At 37.7% G+C, this 19,893-nt stretch overlaps 1 protein-coding gene across 5 annotated transcripts in view; it reads right to left on the reverse strand.

Annotated features, from left to right (window-relative positions):
• The window catches only part of tlk1a (tousled-like kinase 1a), a 128,064-nt gene that overhangs the window by 26,452 nt on the left and 81,719 nt on the right, over positions 1–19,893 (reverse strand). For all 5 annotated transcript variants that reach the window (XM_072261924.1, XM_072261925.1, XM_072261926.1 and 2 more), the window contains 7 exons: positions 18,410–18,505; positions 16,587–16,679; positions 15,598–15,708; positions 14,302–14,438; positions 7,105–7,293; positions 5,776–5,842; positions 4,580–4,677 (listed from right to left, as the gene is read on the reverse strand). In XM_072261924.1, the coding sequence (XP_072118025.1) occupies positions 4,580–4,677; positions 5,776–5,842; positions 7,105–7,293; positions 14,302–14,438; positions 15,598–15,708; positions 16,587–16,679; positions 18,410–18,505 (791 nt within the window). The remainder of the gene's footprint in view (positions 1–4,579; positions 4,678–5,775; positions 5,843–7,104; positions 7,294–14,301; positions 14,439–15,597; positions 15,709–16,586; positions 16,680–18,409; positions 18,506–19,893) is intronic.

Genomic DNA, 19,893 nt, shown 5'->3' on the forward strand with positions numbered 1-19,893 from the left:
AAATATCTATCTTGGAAACTTGATACTAAATATTGAAATGCTCATCACTAGGAGATCCTGAAATGGATTCACCAAATATCAATTAAAATCATCAATTTCAAAAAAAGTTGGGTAGGTTTTTGTTTACTATGGAGGAGGAAAAGTTCAATATTGGAGAATTAGCAATAAAATTAATGACGTCAATATGCAGCAGCTCAAACAAAGGAATTAAAGAGGGACTGAATGACTGGAAGACAAAGGAGAGAATTATTTATAGTATCTTTATCAGAGAGGTAGAGTAAAGAAACAATTTTGGACCAACAACAGCCAGGAATTGTAGCCAGGAGCAAATATAAAGGCACAACTGGAGACCTTTTCTGTGTAGGAGGAAAGGTATTTGAACAATTCTTGTATTTAATCTCTAAAATTGAACTGGAAAGCATTGATAAAAGATAGAGAATGGAATTCCTCCCATTCAAGATTTTCTATCTTCATTTAACCAAGGAGAAAAAACCTCTAGTTTTTATATTTTAAAGCTACATTCAGTTATTAAATGTAAGATCTGATAAGCATCAGCTACACCAGGTAACAGCTTATGATGTAAAGACATGGCTGGTTGTTAAGGTGAAAAAGATTTACTGCTTGAAACTGAATAGAGGTTTTGATATCTTTGCAATCAGAAACACATACAAATAGTAATCAAGAGCATTCCATTTTAGAGTTACTATAATTTTTGCCAAAAGGCTAAAACCAGAGTAGTAAGTCTTGGATATGGATATGGGGGTGTTGGGGGAGGGGGAGAGAAGAGTATGAAGATGGTAATGAGATAAAGTCTGGATGCCCTGAAACAGGGATGGAATTGAGAAAATGATCCCAGAGAATCAAAAAATGTAGAATAATGCCTCGTCTTTTTATAGTTATATCATGGTCATCTGTGTCATAACAGGAAAAATTACAGAGATGAACTGAAGAGATTGTGAAGTCAGAACAGCAATCTGAACTGGGATGAATGAACGTAATGGATTTTCATTCTTTGCTTGCAAATCAGCAGTTAAAAATCAAGCTTAAGTAACTGTTCTGTCCGATGAATAATTGCAAAGATCTTGAATTATATGACCGAATTGATCTGATATACAGTCTACCATTTTAAAGATTCAAAATGTTTGTACTAGAAAAATAAACCCAAGAAACGAATTTCAAATCATCAGAAATTCCTAGTGAAAGAGTAGTGAGAGTGGATGCTTTGGAAAAACAAACGAATTGAAGTGCAATGAAATACAATATCTATATAGAAATTTTATAAATTTACCACCATATTGAGAAAGCAAGGATATCAATCTAAAAAGCAGATTATTTCTCAACTATAGAAGTAAATAAAAATTAAATTATGAACATATTCAGCATACCAATTAATTCCTGTAGAGTTAATATCTCAAGGTGAACCAAAATTAAGAAATGTTAGCTGTTTTCTCTCCACACACCACCTGGTCTGCTGAATATATCCAGTGTTTTCAACTTTTATCAATAAATGCTAGTTATTAACCTACTTATCTGTGGAAAGAGAAAATAAATGATCTTTCAGTTTGAAGACCTTTACTAAAATTGGGAATAGAGAAAACTAGTTTGCTTAAATGCAGTGAATAGAACAAAGAAAAGCTCAAACAGGGAGAAGCCAGGATTTCTGTGGTAAACTATTGATGTAGTCAACTGGTGGACAGCCACAGTTTTCACCTCAAATTTCCCAGGTCAACTCTCAAGCCCTCTCTTCCTGAACACAGCAGGAACAGAGCTCTCCTTGACCTCTTCCCCTCCAATGGTCTTCATATTCAACAGATCATCTCTGGCAATTTCCCTCATCTTCATTAAAATGACACCACCAGATACAGGTGGTCCCCGTTTTCAGAACGTTCGCTTTACGACACCTCGCTGTTACGAAAGACCTACATTAGTTACCTGTTTTCGCTAACAGAAGGTGTTTTCACTGTTACGAAAAAAGGCAGCGTGCTCCTGAACAACCAAGCTCCTCCCCTGGAACTGCATTCTAAGCTGGCATTGCTTAAACATGTGCTTTATCTCGATTTATTTTGTGCATCCGTTAAGCAAGATGAGTTCTAAGGTATCGGAAAAACCTAAAACAGTTCGTAAGGGTGTTACACTTAGCGTAAAACTAGACGTAATTAAGCGTTTCAATCGTGGTGAACAAAGTAAGGACACTGTCCGCGCGTTGAACTTGCCTGAGTCCACCATTCGCACTATTTATACGCAGAGAGAAAAAATTTTGAAAGCTGCCGATGTTACTGTTGGTTCTGCTCATAGCAAAGTGGTCTCTCTTAGTCGGCATCCAATAATGGATAAAGTGGGAAGTCTATTGCTTGAGTGGATTGATGGGTGTACAAAGCGTGGTGTTCCGTTAAGTTTTCTTATACTTAAGGAGAAATCAGTCAGTCTTTTTAATAAGCTGAATCAGAAAGCACTGGACAATGGTGATGAAAGTGTTGCGAAAGTGGAATTTAAAGGTAGTCATGGGTGGTTTGATCGGTTTCTGAGGCAAGGCAGCTTCATAGTTTAAGCAGTGGTCCCCAACCTCCGGGCCGCCGACCGATACATTGCCGCGAAGAATGCAGTGGTGCAGCAGCAGTCGGGACGCACCCAGCACATCTTTAAGAAAAAAAGCTGAAGTAAACAAGCTAATTAATTAGGTGCCACCCGGCACGTAAATGTCCGCCCAGATCAGAAGCGATTGCGTCAGGTGGTTATTCATATAAGCAAGTGTTTAATTGTGACGAAACTGCAATTTATTGGAGTCTTCCCAATTCCAGTAAGTGAAACTACACTGTACATTCATTATTTCTACTTTATATTGGCTGTGTATTTTTATGTGTTATTTGGTACGATTTGGCAGCTTCATAGCTGAAAGGTTACTGGAGAGAGTGTTTCTGACGAGAGTGCTTGCGCTGTATTTCTGCCGAGAGAGCTTCCGCTGAGAGTACTGCCGTGAGATTTTTGCTGTGCTAGACAGTGCTGCAGAAAAGTATTTCTACTTTATATAGGGCTGTGTATTTATCATATCATTCCTGCTTTTACTATATGTTATTGTTATTTTAGGTTTTGTGTGTTATTTGGCATGAGTTTGTAGGTTATTTTTTGGGTCTGGGAACGCTCAAAAATTTTTCCCATATTAATAAATGGTAATTGCTTATTCACTTTACGACATTCCAGCTTACGAACCATTTCATAGGAACGCTCTACCTTCGGATAGCAGGGGAAATCTATATCTTCACATTGCCTCTAATTTCAGCAGTCCATGAGAGGAACGGAGTCGTCGACACTAAGGTTTTCTTTTCTCCCATTTTTTATGATGTTAAAACAGCCCAGGTTTTTTTTTAGTTTAGTTGATTAATTCTGTTTACATTAGTTTTTTTTGGGGGTGGGGGAGGGTTATTATTTTTTTTCCTTTTTCATGATTTTTGTCTAGTTTTTTCTTTTTGTTCTGTATTATCCATTGGTATCCTTTATGATTGCGAGTTTTGTCAATTAATTTTTTAGTTTTATAATTACTCATTAATTATAACAATGTATTCCCAATAACTTTGTATTACTACTTTGTCATGTTTATATTTTGTGAAACTAATAAAAAGATTGAAGAAAAAAAAAGAAAGACAATTTCAGCAGTCCAAAGATACTTCTTCCTTCGCAACTCCTTGGTCTACTTTTCTATCTCTTTCTACTACTCTTCTTCTCATCGTACTTTCCTATGTGACTGTTGGAGATTAAATACTTTTTTTCTTTTCTTGCTCTCAAACCATTTTTTCCAGATGAAACAGCAAGTTAGATGCACTTTTTCCATACTAGCACATTGCATTCATATGTGTTCAAGATGTGGTCTCCTCTACAATGGTGGACCAAATATGAATTGGATGACCACTTTGTGAAGCATATGCATTCATTTCTTCCTACTGACTGTCCCCAGTCCTCCATTCTTACCTGACCTGTCTATGGCATCTTGCACTAATCTAATGAAGTTCAATATAATGAGAAGCAGGCATGTTGCAGCTTTCTGAACTCAAAAATCACATTCCGCAATTTCAGTTTTCAGTCTGCATCATAACTGGACAGTTCTGCAGTTTTTCTCACGGATACTGCACAATCTGCTGATGATTTCCTGCAACTCTTACTTGCATTTCACTGTTTTCCTTCATTTATCTTTCTCCTCTCTCATCTCTTCATTAATTTATCAAGTAAGTGGCTTCATGAACAGCTCATCACTTAGATGAACCTATATGTACATTATCCATCCTTTCCCAACCTCTCTACAACTTAAAACTAACTTGTTTTCTCTCATGCCCAGTTTTGCTAAAGGGTCTGAGACTTAAAGCATCAGCTTTGCTTCTCTTTCCATGGATGTGGGGAGAGCTGAAAATGTTCGGTATTTTCTGGTTTTTCAGATCGTTAGCATTTAGCATTAGGCTTTTAAGTTATTTTACTAACAGCTATGGATATATTGTGACTGCATTCCAAAATATTGTCTGTGTCTGTGAAATACTTTGAAACAGATTTTAAAAAGCACTTTACATCTCAAGTTTAACATTAAATAACTTACTGTGAACTGTCTTCATTGTTTATTCGTTTAAGTTCACGTATGTGCAAATTTCTGACTCTCTCCAGTCTTTCAAGCTCAGCTTGAATCTCAGCTTCTTCCTGTTTACAACAAAGGAAAATAGTTGAACTACAGTCAAGTCTCATCATCCATGCAAATAACTCATCTTTCAGGATATGTTGTAGCCCAGTTTATGTAATGACTTCAGCAGAGAATTTAAACTCAGGATCAGTAGCCCAGCTTCAGAAATGAAACGGTGTCATAATTGATAACAATCTGTTGCTTAAATAGGTTTTCAAAAGAAGTTAATCTTAAAAAAAAGACATCACAAAAGTTGTCAGTGGAATAAAGAAGAATATGTTCATAAGAAAGATGATTAGAGAAGATGAACAGAGACCACTAGAGTCATAAATATAAGGCAAGTGGTAGCCAGCAAGTCTTAGTGATTTTATTATTTGTTAAGCAGATCAATGTAACAAATTAAGGGGAAAATACAAGTTCTGCTTATGTAACTAAATTGGAGAATTACATACTGACAAAATGGACAGACAGCTACCATACTACATATAGCTCAAATTGAAATGAGGGAATAATTTTCTGATGCCAGGACTAAAACTTTAAATGCAATATTTAAAATGAAGCATTTAAGAAATAAATAGATTCCAATCAAAAAGGCAAATGGTGACCATCACCTTTATCCTGGATGAAATTTACAATATTTTTACTTAAAATCACATGTAAATTCATTCAGATTAAGCAACGTAAAGTTGCAGTACGGATTCACTCTGATACTTCCAGGAAAGAGTGATTGATTAACAATGAACAGGACTTGAAAAGTTCATTCATGTTGTATTGGGGCTATGAAGATTGCATAGATGTCATCTAGATGATTTTAAAAAAATAATACAAGACAAATAGCAAATGCATTTAAAAACTCAAATAAATAGTTGTGGAATTCTTGGTCACAAAACACTATTAAACTAATGCACATAAATATTTGAGGAAATTAAGACATTTGATCATTCATAAAAATTACTTTACAAAGAGTGAATCATTAAATTTTTCTGCTTTGCTTTCAATTCTGGGTACATGTCATTAATAAGCGCAATCTTCCCCTCTTGTATCCTGTCCTATCAAGAAGTTCACCAAGGCCACTTCTAACCTCCTATTCCACATAAAATTAATCAAAATTAACACACCTTCTTAAGATGTCCCAACCTAAGTTTGAAGATCTCCTCCTGTTCGTGGTATTCTGCTACTGTCAACCTAAATAAGAAAACCAAAAATCAGAACAAGTATAATAGACTATACTTTACTTTATTGATCCCAAAGGAACTTAGAGTGTCACAGTAGCATTACAAGTGCACAGATATACAAATATTAGAGGAGAAGTAAGAAAGAATAAAAAATAAGTTACCTTAAACAGTCTAACAGGAGGGGGTCATCACTTCCCTGACTATAGATTGACTCATTATAGAGCTTAATGGCTGAGGGCAAGAATGACCTCATATATTGCTCTTTGGAGCAGCACAGTTGTCTTAGTCTATTACTAAAAGTGCTCCTCTGTTTAGCCAAGGTGGCATGCAGAGGGCGAGAAGCATTGTCCAGAATTGCCAGGATTTTCCATAGGGTCCTTTCTTCTACCACAGCCTCCAGTGTGTCCAGTCTCCTAGCCTTTCTAATCAGATCATTGAGCTTGTTAGCATCACCCATGTTGATGCCATTGCCACCGCACACCACTGTATAGAAGATTGTACTGGCGACAGACTGCCAGAACACGTCATTATAAGCGCAATAAACAAACACTTAGATGTATAACAAAGTATAACACTTAGAAGTTACAGGATGTACCATTTTCATACTTAAAGTTTACTCCATATCCACAATAATCAAGATACTTACAGATGATGACAATTGATAAAGCATTTACGTCAATTCTTAAGATTTGGAGATTAATCATTTTTTGTAGCATTGCTACTTGTGGCAGAATACTTTCTATAGCTTAAGATTAGCACGAACAGCACAAGATCAGCATGTATTCGGAGACAAGCAGAAGTACCGCAACAATGTTCATGGAGTGCTGCATCTCACTCCTGGAATTTTTGCCAACTTGTTCATGCTCAAATAAAATAAAATACCATTGCTCTACAAAGCACTTGCTTTTCTTGAGGATCTGAACTCAGCTATGATGCTGCATCCATCTCATATCCATCAATGAGAAAACATAGCAGCCAAGGTTTAAATTGAAATGGCAAGGACATCAAGAGTGGTAGAAATAGGTAAAAAAAAATAGAATATTTCAAGGGAACAACTCTTTGGTTTTGTGATGTAGCCTTTAAAACTTGCACAACACAGACTTAACCAGCAGACAGCATTTTTGACTGCAAATTTGAATTTGTGCCTGGGCAACGATCAGCGATGCCACTGGACACCTAAAACAAATGACTGATATTGTTGTGTGGCACTGCCCACAACATAGTTGGTAAAAACCTAACAAGACAATTAATGAAATTAAAAAAGAAACTTACAACTGTGGTAGATTTGGTCTAACAAATGGATCATTTTCTGCTCCATTTACAGCTTTTGCTTTGCGTTGTTTTATCTCAGAATTTGCGGAAGGGGTCTGCAAATTTTGAGTTGGTGGAGGCTTCCTCTTTGCCAACAATTTCCGTTGTCTTTCTATATCTTCCCTTTGTTGATTTATCCATTCTTGTTGTCTACATGAAAAGGAAGACATTAAAGTAGTCTGTGAGCAAACTAGCAGCAATAATGATCACTTTCAATGTTCCTCAAAACAAGTCACAGGATGTAGTTTTTTTTTTTAATTTAAAAGCTTTCTTTTTGACATTAATACAAAGCAGTGGAAATACTTCAACTGTGGTTAATATAAAAACAGAAAATGCTGGACCTTAAACAGTACCTTGTTCCTTTCCCTTCAGCTGCATCCTGACCTGCTGAGTATTTCCTGCATTTTCTATTTTTATTTCAGATTAATAGTTGGAGGGGAAGAATACAGTGTGATGGTATGAAAATATCTATATATATAACTGGATATTATAAGGCATTAATTCAATGGGAGGTTCTGGATGAGTCTTACTTCAGTGGTGGGCAAGTTGTTCGAGAAGATCCTGAGAGGCAGGATTTATGAACATTTGGAGAGACATAATCTGATTAGGGATAGTCAGCATGGCTTTGTCAAGGGCAGGTCGTGCCTTACAAACCTGACTGAATTCTTTGAGAATGTAACATGAAGGTAGAGCAGTGGATGTAGTGTATATGGATTTCAGTAAGGCATTTGATAAGGTTCCCCATGTGACGCTCATTCAGAAAGTAATGAGGCATAGAATCCAAGGAGACCTTGCTTTGTGGATCCAGAATTGGCTTGCCCACAGAAGGCAAAGGATGGTTGTAGATGGTTCATATTCTGCATGGAGGATGGTAACTAGTGGTGTTCTGCAGGGATCTGTTCTGGGACCCCTCCTCTTTGTAATTTTTAATATGACCTGGAAGAGGAAGTAGAAGGGTGGGTTAGTAAACCTGCTGATGACACAAAAGTTGGGGGTGTTGTGGATAGTCTGGAGGGTTGTCAGAGGTTACAGTGCAACATCAATAGGATGCAAAACTGGGCTGAAAAGTGGCAGATGGAGTTCAAACCAGATAAGTGTGAAGTGGTTCATTTTAGTAGGTCCAATTTGAAGACAGAACAGAATAAAGACTCTTGGCAGTGTGGAGGATCAGCGAGATCTTGGGGTCCATCGTCCATAGGACACTCAAAGCTGCTGCACAAGTTGACAGTGTCGTTAAGGCGGCAATGATGTGTTGGCCTTCATCAACCATGGGACTGAGTTGAAGAACCGTCAGGGAATGTTACAGTTAGATAAGGACTTAGTTAGACCCCCACTTGGACTACCATGTTCATTTCTCGTCACCTCACTACAGGAAGAATGTGGATACTATAGAGACAGAAAAGGTGCAGAGGAAATTTACAAGTATGTTGCCTAGATTGGAGAGCATGCCTTATGAGAACAGACTGAGCGAACTTAAAGTCTTTTCTCCTTGGAGTGACAGAGAATGAGAGGTGACCTGATAGAGGTGTATAAGATGATGAGGGGCATTGATCATATGGATAGCCAGAGGCTTTTCCCCCCCAAGGCTGAAACGGCATAATTTTAAGGTCCTTGGACAGGTACAAGGGGGATGTCAGAGGTGAGTTTTTTCCACACAGAGGGTGGTGGGTGCGTGGAATGCACTGCCAGCGATGGTGGTAGAGGCGGACAAAATAGGGTGTTTTAAGAGATTCTTAGATAGGTACATGGAGCTTAGAAAAACAGAGGGCTGTGTGGTAGGAAAATTCTAGGCAGTTTCTAGAATAGGTTACATGGTCGGCACAACATTGTGGGCCGAAAGGCCTGTCGTGTGCTGTAGATTTCTGTGTTTCCAGGGATGGAAAGTGCAAAAAAAAAATCAAAAGATGATAGCAGTGGTTGAGAATAGTGAAGAGGAAAATGAAAAATATGACAAGGGGCAGAAAGTATAAGCAAAGGTGAGAGGCAGAAAGTAAACCTACAGGAAGCAAAATTATGAAAGATCAAAATTTTTGGTTCTTTATCTAATGTACCTTAAATTTGTAAGTAGATGGACAACTTGAAGGCACAAAAGCAACAAAGCACTTCAATCTAACTAAACAGATGTGGTTGCAGCCTGGGAACTCGATATTCCAGGGAATTTAAGAATAGACAAAATGGAGGCAAGGTACTTTTATTAATCAAGGAAATGTGATATAGATGCTTTGGGATTGTGACTTAGAATCAGTTTATGTAGTATTAATGAATAGTAAGAGAAAGACAATTCTAAAATCCCCGTAATGATCCTAGGGTGTAGCAAAAATGTTGAAATATTTAAAGGTATGTAAAAAAGGAGTTTCAAATTATCACCTATATAGTGATTTAACTGGATTAATCAAACTGTTAAGAGTAATTTGTGGAGTGTGAAGGGATTGTAGCATGCCACAGAGGTTAGATGGACATCTTGGTTGGGAATGAATGAGTTGGGTCCAAGGATCCATTTTCATACTGGACATGGCGATTTTAAATTTGGTCAGGATTCGAAGATTAATAAAATATGATGGGGGGGGTGATAAGAATCCCTGGGGAGTAGCGATTATAACATAACAGAATTCTAGATACAGTTGAAGGGAAATCACCCAACATCCAAAATCAAAGTTCTTAGGAGCAATTACAGGCTGTTTCGAGTAGCTTGATGTGGACTGGATCAATAGGTCAAGAAACAGGTCAGTGGATGTGAAATAACTCGTCCATAATACTCAGCAGAAATCTAGCCCAATTATAAAGAGGAAATCCGTGAATCATCCATGGTTAATAAAGGAGGTTAATAAAAATAATAAAGACTACAGTATACAAAATGACAGATACTAGTGATAGACTGGAAAACTGGGAACTTTACAAGAACCTGTAGCAAGCAGCTACAATAGTAACAAGGAGGTAGAAACAATTGAGAGAAATGTGGCAAGTAAAATCAAAACAAACTGCAAAAGGTTCTATAGATAAATGAAATGAGGGATGTGATTCACAGATTGAGAGACTGGGGAATTAATAATAGGAAACAAGGAAATGGCAGAGAAGTTAATTCAAAAGCACCAATCTCCATGGTGCAAATATCCCCAAGCTATCTAATGAGCTGGTTTCAAACCTCTGGAAGAACTTGCAACAATTATCACAAGAGACAAAGCACTGGAGAAAGTATCACAAGAGACATAAGGGCAGCAAAGTCACCAGTTGGTTTATCACATAGAAGAGAAGATTTTTTTCAAGGATGTAACTAGTTGACTGTCCCAAGGATCACTTCTTCACCCTTACCTTACTTAATGACCGAGAGAATAGGACAGGGTGCAAAGTATCCTAGTTAGCTGACCATTTGAAAAAGCATTCTACAATGAGATTATTTGGAATCTACAAGATATAAATGGTTGAATGAATCATGAGAAACTGGCAGATGGAGTTTACTGGGGTAGGATTATGCACTTTAGTAAGTTGAATCTAAAGGCAGACCGTATTCTTAATGAAGAATGCAGATGAGTTTAGTACAGAGGGATGTAGGTGTACTTGTACACACACCACAAATTACAATGTTAGTCGGCTGGTACAACAAATGGCTAGAAAAGCAGATTACATATTAGCCTGAGTTCAGAAATAGTGAAATATTATTCTTGATACTCATGTGGCACTTGAGTACTACGTACAGTTACAGCATTCCTACTTAAGAAGCATACTAGCATCGAAGGCTAAACTCCAACCCAAAACACTGACAGTACCCAACCCTCTCCTAGTGCTGTTTGGCCCACTGAGTTCCTCCTGGTTTGTTGCTCCAGATTCCAGGACCTATAGCCTCGTGAGTTTCCATTTGGCTAATTCAAAGCCACAGTGTCACCTAGCAGGCATTGGAGGCCAGTTGACATAGAAACATAGAAAACCTACAGCACAATACAGGTCCTTCAGCCCACAGTGCTGTGCCGAACATGTACTTACTTTAGAAATTACCTAGGGTTACCAATAGCCCTCTATTTTGCTAAGCTCTATGTACCTATCCAGGAGTCTTAAAAGACCCTGTCATATCAGCTTCTACCATTGTTGCTGACAACCTATTCCATATACTCACCGTGCAAAAAAACTTATCCCTGACATCTCCTGTGTACCTACTTCCAAACACCTTAAAACTGTGCCCTCTCGCGTCAGCCACTTCAGCCCTGGGGAAAAAGCCTCTGACTATCCACAAGATCAATGCCTCTCAACATCTTATACACCTCTATCAGGCCACCTCTTATCCTCTGTCGCTCCAAGGATAAAAGGCCAAGTTCCCTCAACCTATTCTCATAAGACATGCTCCCCAATCCAGGCAACATCCTTGTAACTCTCTCCTCTGCACCCTTTCTATGGTTTCTACATCCTTCCTGTAGTGAGGTGACCAGAACTGAGCACAGTACTCCAGGTGGGGTCTGACCAGGGTCCTATACAACTGTAACATTCTCTCTTGGCTCTTGAACTCAATCCCATGGTTGATGAAGGCCAATGCACTGTATGCCTTCTTAACCACACAGTCAGCCTGCGCAGCAGCTTTGAGTGTTCTATGGACTCGGACCCCAAGATCCCTCTGATCCTCCACACTGCCAAGAGGCTTACCATTAATACTATATTCTGTCATCATATTTGACCTACCAAAATGAACCACCTCACACTTAACTGGGTTAAACATCATCTGCCACTTCACAGCCCAGTTTTGCATCCTATGGATGTCCCGCTGTAACCTCTGACAGCCCTCTACATTATCCATACCACCTTCAACCTTTATGATGTCAGTGGGCTGGAGTTTGGGCTATATATAATATTCTGCGCCATTTTATTTATGCTGATAATTTACATGGGTTTGTTAACTTGTTCGCGGATGGACGGGGGGTGGCAGCGGCACCTCAGGACTCTCATTATGTGATTGTGACCTGTGACCTTCTATATGCTTACTGTGAGAGACTGTTGGTAATGTGTCTGCACCCTGACCCTGTATTAACACTGTCTCGTTTGGCTGTATTGATGAGTATTCCTGCATGGTTAAATGACAATTAAACCTGAATTGAATTTAACAGTTACAAAAATCAGGTGGTGGTTTCAATTGCAGAGGGGCCACCTTATGCAGGGGGATAGTGAATTTTTAATTCTCTACCCCGAATAGCCGAGAAAGTTGTATTCTTGGAAGCTTAAAAAAAGTATATATTTTTTTAAATTTAGGGACTATGGAGAACTGGCACTGAAGGGAAGATAAACACTGTAGCCAATATGCCAGAATGATATGGAAAGCTAAAGGGGCTGAATGACCAATCCTCATACTCTCAATTTTCTTTTGTCCTATTCTTGTACTATTAGTAACAATAGCAAAATAGATAATTGCCCATTTAAAGGTAACCAACATACAAGAGAAAGCAATTAGAAATTTAGGTGGAATATACTGGAACATCTGATCAAGACAGGAAATAGGTCAAACAGCATGTACAGCGGCATGCAAAAGTTTGGGCACCTCTGGTCAAAATTTCTGTTACTGTGATTAGCTAAGTAAAAGATGACCTGATTTCCAAAAGGCATAAAGTTAAAGATAAGACATTTCTTTAATATTTTAAGCAAGATTACTTTTTTATTTCCATCTCTTACAGTTTCAAAATAACAAAAAAGGAAAAGGGTCCGAAGCAAAAGTTTAGGCACCCTGCATGGTCAGTACTTAGCAAACACCCGGTTTGGCAAATATCACAACTTGTAAACACTGTTTGTAGCCAGTTAAGAGTCTTTCAATTCCTGTTTGGGGGATTTTCGCCCATTCTTCCTTGCAAAAGCTTCTAGTTCTATAAGATTCTTGGGATGTCTTGCATGCACAGCTCTTTTGAGGTCTAGCCACAGATTTTCGATGATGTTTAAGTCGGGGGACTGTGAGGGCCATGGCAAAACCTTCAACTTGCGCCTCTTGAGGTAGTCCATTGTGGATTTTGAGGTGTGCTTGGGATCATTATCCTGTTGTAGAAGCAATCCTCTTTTCATCTTCAGCTTTTTTTTTTTTTACGGACGGTGTGATGTTTGCTTCTAGAATTTGCTGGTATTTAATTGAATTCATTCTTCCCTCTACCAGTGAAACAAGCCCAAAGAATGATCGATCCACCCCCATGCTTAACGGTTGGAGAGGTGTTCTTTTCATGAAATTCTGCACCCTTTTTTCTCCAAATATACCTTTGTTCATTGTGGCCAAAAAGTTCTATTTTAACTTCATCAGTCCACAGGACTTGTTTCCAAAATGCATCAGGCTTGTTTAAATGTTCCTTTGCAAACTTCTGACGCTGAATTTTGTGGTGAGGATGCAGGAAAGGTTTTCTTCTGATGACTCTTCCATGAAGCTCATATTTGTGCAGGTGTCACTACACAGAACAGTGCAGTACCACTCCAGAGTCTGCTAAATCTTCAAGAAGGTCTTTTGCAGTCAAACGGGGGTTTTGATTTGCCTTTCTCGCAATCCTACGAGCAGTTCTCTCGGAAAGTTTCTTGGTCTTTCAGACCTCAACTTGACCTCCACTGTTCCTGTTAACTGCCATTTCTTAATTACATTACAAACTGAGGAAACGGCTATCTGAAAACGCTTTGCTATCTTCTTATAGCCTTCTCCTGCTTTGTGGGCATCATTTATTTTAATTTTCAGAGTGCTAGGCAGCTGCTTAGAGGAGCCCATGGCTGCTGATTGTTGGGACAAGGTTTGAGGAGTCAGGGTATTTATAAAGCTTTGAAATTTGCATCACCTGGCCTTTCCTAACAAGAACTGTGAACAAGCCATAGCCCTAACAAGCTAATTAAGGTCTGAGTCCTTGGTAAAAGTTATCTGAGAGCTCAAATCTCTTGGGGTGACCAAACTTCTGCATGGTGCTCCTTTCCTCCCCCCCCCCCCTAAAATTGTACAAAACAAAAATAATACACTAATCTTGCTTAAAATGTTGAAAAATATGTTTCATCTTTAACTTTATGACTTTTGGAGATCAGTTCATCTTCTACTCACTTAACTATTCACTGTAACAGAAATTTTGACCAGGGGTGCCCAAACTTTTGCATGCCACTGTATATGTGAGGGGGAACAGGTGGAGGACAATGTGTAATTAGATAAATGAAAAAAAAAGAAAATGCACATACTTTACGAGATTCTGAAAAGCATAGCCATCAGTCCATTGCTCAGTGAATGAAGCACCATGTCGGACTGTAGTGAAATGCCCCAGACGTAGTCTGTCTTGCATACTCTTCTCTCTGCTGGATTGCTTTTCTTGCTTACTCTAAAATACAAAACCTATCTTCAGTAAATTGTATTTTCTAAACATTATACTGCTTTCTTATTTAAAGCCTGCTACAAAAAATAACTGCTGATAAATTGAGTTAAAAAAGTATACCATATCATGGCTTAACTAAAACAAATATATTTGACCTCTTGCACTAAACTACAATTGCACACTCACAGAAAATACTCAATGTGATGAACATGGGCTATAATCGGAGAAAGTGATCTGGGATAGGATTACTTAGAAATAAGAAATTCAATGCAAGAAATCAGGCAAATCAGCCTATCTTCCAGTTAATGAGAAATGATCATGTACAAAAATAATACTCTTAAGCATAGCAGAAATTTATTTCACCAAAGTTAGCTAACGCTGGGGAACTTGGTATCATATGCAAAATTTAGAATGGGGAAATCAGGAAAGGTGCTTCAAGATTATTATTTATAACAAAAACAGTAAAATGTCACATTATAGAAAATTACAAGACTACTTATTTAGACAATTAAGAAGCCAAGAACTGTGAAAGGGTTGAGGGCAGAAATTGCTGGGCATGCTCAAAAAGAGAAATTTAAATGCAAATTTATGTAAATCTTTTTTAATGTATACAAGACAATGGAAATTATACTTAAACAGATCTTCCATTAGACCCTTTCTGTTCTGGGTAGTACATCCAGGAAAGCTATGGATATATGCAATTCAAATTTACCATGTTGAAATTGGGGGTAAAATGGCGAAATTAAGAGCATATGAATTAAATGGATTTTTGCACCCTGTAGTTTGGAAGATTATGGGACCTTAATTGAACACTTCAGATGAATCAAGGAGCCAATAACAAAGAAACTACTTGTTTTGGAGGGGTATGCAGAACAAGGTGTCAAAAGCTCTTAAAAATTAGTCCTGTATCATGTTCAATGCTCAGTTATTGCTTCTTCGTATATGCTATTGTGTAAATCTAGAATGCACTCCCAGAAAAAGGTCAAATGAAAAATTCAAAAATGAAAATGATACTTTTGTCGAGGGTTTCACAGGGCAATGAACCAGGACAGTAAAAGCAGTCTGGAAACAAATTAATCATGAATTCATGGAACGATAGAACAACATTAAATTGAACAGATTTCTTCTGTTGCAGTCCTCCAAAAACAAAAGTTATGATTCTTACCTTTTCAATCAGTAATTTTTTGCTCATCGTCATACACTTATTTAACCGTTCTTTGTATTTTTCAAGGAGTTTTTGCTGTTCATCTATCTGCCTCCTTAGATCGCAATTGGCCTGTCAAAAAACATACATTATAGTTGCATGTTATATTAGGGACAATATATAATGAATATTTTCACAACCAGAAACACATTTATAATCAGCATAAAAACTGCAATAAGAAATTTAGTAAATGACAATTATCTATCCATCTGTCAACTTAAAACAAAAAATAATCATTGAAATATTGATATCACAATCTGGCAAAAAAATTGAGGAAATTAGGCACCTTTAAAGATGCGATCAAATCTAAGCCAATCTTTCAAGTTAATTCCCTAACAAGTTTTTACTTAAGTACAGAATATTTACAAATTATGCTAATGGACAATTTTCCATCAATTAGTTTGAGAGAAGCTAGGAAAAACATTTCACTTTTTAAAAATCAAAATTGACTTACAATAATTTTTTAATACAATTCCATATATTCATGCAAGTAGTATCAAATAGCACAGAAGATTAAACTGTTCATTTTTTAAACACAGTAATCTATCTATACACATGGTGACTGGTTTATAATTTGCATTACATTGTACAAAGACTAAGTACAAATTACAAATTTTTCCTTGAAGTCCAAGTGATTTGACAATTTGTTTTACAAAATTTAAAATACCCATCTTTTATCCAAACAGAAAATTTGAAAAATTATGACTCATCAACATGGTAAGATATTGTAACAATCGTTCTGTTCAGATTTTAGAAAACAAGCTACTAATATGTGCAAGTATTACTGATACTGCTGCAAAATGTAACAGCTACATCACATACAACAAGATTTAGAGTCACTAACTATCCAGATTTAGTTTACATTTGCTTATTATTTGAATACAGTTAGTCATATAGCTTTTTGCATTCAACACAGATTAGCGGATTACACTGTTAACCAGAGTACTTACTCGTAGCAAGTCATCTATTCTACCTTCCTTCTTCTCAAGGTCTAGATTCTTATTACTTTCCAGTGCAGCCAGTTTTCCCAAGGTAAGTTCAGTCTTTATAAAATTAAAGCATTAAGAACAACAGATGATGCCCATATGTCCAAAGCACGCACGCACACACAGCAAAAGAAAAAAAAATCTCTGTAGGGGCCCCCACATTATTTAATCTATTAATTGTAATTGAAGTATGATTATATTAAAATTGGAGAATACTTAAATCCCAGGAAGAATAAATTTCAATTGGAAATGCCAAATTAAAATTACATGATAAACATGATACAATGAAGCATAACACAAATAATTTTTCAAAGTAGGTTTGAAAAGGTAACCAGTTGAATTAATACAAGTAAAAAAAAATGAAACAACTTAACTAGGGAAGAATGAATAAAAGTCAAGTAGATGAACAACTGGTGTAGATTTCTCCCAGGGTCAAAATGAGAGGCATACAGTTCAAAGGAGATATGTGGGGCAGATTTTTGTTTTGTTTAGACAGAGGATGGTGGGTGCCTGGAATGTAGTGCCAGGAGTAGTGAGCAGGCAGATACAATAAAGGCATTAATTAAGTGGCTCTTAGATAGGCACATGGATATGCAGGGGAGTGCTATGAATCATGTGCAGGCAGAAGTGTTTAGGTGTCATTAACTTAATTAATTGGGCACAACATAATGGACCAAAGGGATTGTTCTTGTGCTACAGTGCTCTATGTTCCATCTATAAATCTACAAATTTGTCGACAACACAGCTATTATTGGCAGAATTTCAGATGTGATGAGGCGGCAAACAGGAGCAAGACAGCTCAGCTGGTTGAGTGTTTTTGCAACAAACCTGCACTCAACATCAATAAGACCAAGGAATTGATTATGGACTTCAAGAAGATGAAGTCAGGAGAACACACACGAATCCTCATTGAAGATCAGCAGTGGAAAGCGTGAGCAGTTTCAAGTTCCTGGGTGTCAACATTTCTGAGGATCTATACTGGGCCCCAAATATTGATGTGGCTATTTTTCATTAGGAGTTTGAGGAGACTTAGTACGTCACTAAAGACACTAATTTCTACAGATGCACCATGGAGGCCATTCTAATTGCTTGCGTCACCACCTGGTATGGAGGGGCCACTGCATACGATCAGAAGAAGCTGTAGAAAGTTGTAAACTCTGCCAGCTTCATCAGGAGCACCAGCCTCCCCAGCATCCAGGGCGCCTTCAAAAGGCAATGCCTCAAAAAAAACAGCATCCATCATTAAGGACCCCCAACACCTGGCTATGCCCTCTTCGCATTGCTACCATTGAGGTGGTGATACAGGAGCCTGAAGACACACACAACCTTTCAGGAACAGTGCTTTCCCCACTTTCAGATTTCTGAATGGACAATGAACCCATGAACACTACCTCAGTACTTTTCCTCTTATTGCACTACTTACTTCATTTAATTATCTAAATATATACTTATTGTAATGTGTAGTTTTTATTATGTATTGCTGTGCACTGCTGTCGCAAAGCAAATTTCACAACAATGATTCTGTCTCTGCTCTAAATGTTGCAGCAATAAATCCAGTTCCTCTAACAAACCATGACTCCCTACACTCACCCACCACAATTCTGCAGTCGTAACCATATTAAATTTGGAAAATTAAAATCTGCTATGGTCAGCTGAAGCAAATAGCAAAAGGACACGAGATCCACTACTGCCCCACTATTTCAGCACATTACCCTCCCATTAACATGCTTTTGATCAGAAGCAAAATAGATTTCCTATTATAGCTCAAAATAACTCAGTTAACATACCTGAGTAGTCTTGCAGGAGACAGAAATTAACTTTGGCTGTAAAGCAGAAAGATCCGCAAATGCTAATGCAGTTGGAGATGGACTATTCTGCCGAATCTACAACAAAATAAGACCGAATTTTACACTAATGCACTGGTTGCCAAGGGGCAGGTAAAATGCACACAAATTGTAAGCAAATGAGAACTGCATATTTAACAATTTTAAAAACAGGTCAGACACCACAATGGGTTTTTGAATGTTTCATTGAAAGCAAAGTTGCAATTTCAGGGTTTCTGTGTAGATTTGTATTTAAATTACTAATTAATTGTATTTAGTCGTGCATTCCCCTGATTTTCAGAACAAGGTTTACACTTCAAGGTTGCCTTTGCTTTTCTCCTGAGGATGCTAATGTTGTGTCAGGCAGCAATTATGCTGTAATGAAAAGGCAGTGTGATCAAACAACTTTGAATTTTGGAGTTCTATCTACCGACAGCCTTTTCCCTTCTCTCCTGCTCATCATCACTCTATAACCAAATAGACAATCAAAGTAAACCCAGACACCCAGTGATCTCAACAATAAGTTATTCAATCCTGCCTCCCTCTTGGAGGCCCTTCCATTTTCCCTGTTCTTCCATGTCCATCAAATCTTCTCTTTTGGAAAGAATTTTCACACATGCTTGAGAAGCCTTCCCTTTTCCTTAAGCATAGCTTCCCCCTCTACCAAAGCCAACAAGGCTAATTGCTGATCTATTCCACACTTTTGCTTTTATCCTTCTCATCACCAGAGCAGGGATAGAAATCCCCTGGCCCTTGCATTCCAACCACCAGCTTCCAAGATTCAAAGGATTGTCTTTCATAATTTCCATGACCAGTGAGATTCCACCAACAGATTCATCTACACCTCACTCATTTCAGCATTACCTTCACAAAGCTAGTTCTGCTACAGGGTTACTCATTTGTAATATTAACTTAACTTTTCTCTCTCCTGTCTGCTCTGCTTGGCATTTTCAATATTCTACTTTTGGTCTTAGTTTACTATGGCAGCACTGTCCTACATTTCACAGCTATTATCTACAATCCAAAACAGAAAAGTAGAAATAGGTCATTCAGTCCTTCACCATTCTCTTCAGCCATTAAACAATAACCAACTTCTTCTTGAATAGAATTAATGATTTAGCCTCAACAGTCTCGTGGTACAGAATTCCACAAGTTCATCAATCTTTAGGTGAAGAACTATCTCCTCACCTTGGTTTAATATTGACAATATTAAATGGCTTACCCCATAGGTTGTAACTCCCACCTCTGGGGTTCCTCACCACTAGGAGTATCTGTCCTGCATCTCGCTTATTGTGTCAGGACATTACAAGTTTCAATGAGGTATTCAACTCAAGTGAATAAAAGCCAATTATTCCAGTCTCTCCGGATTTGCCAATTCTGTCATCTCAAGAATCAATCTGGTTTACCTTTATTGCTGGCTCTCCATAACAGATAAGGCAGGGATTCCC

This window comes from Mobula birostris, chromosome 6 (genome assembly GCF_030028105.1).
Source record: "Mobula birostris isolate sMobBir1 chromosome 6, sMobBir1.hap1, whole genome shotgun sequence".
NCBI classification, from domain to species: domain Eukaryota; kingdom Metazoa; phylum Chordata; class Chondrichthyes; order Myliobatiformes; family Myliobatidae; genus Mobula; species Mobula birostris.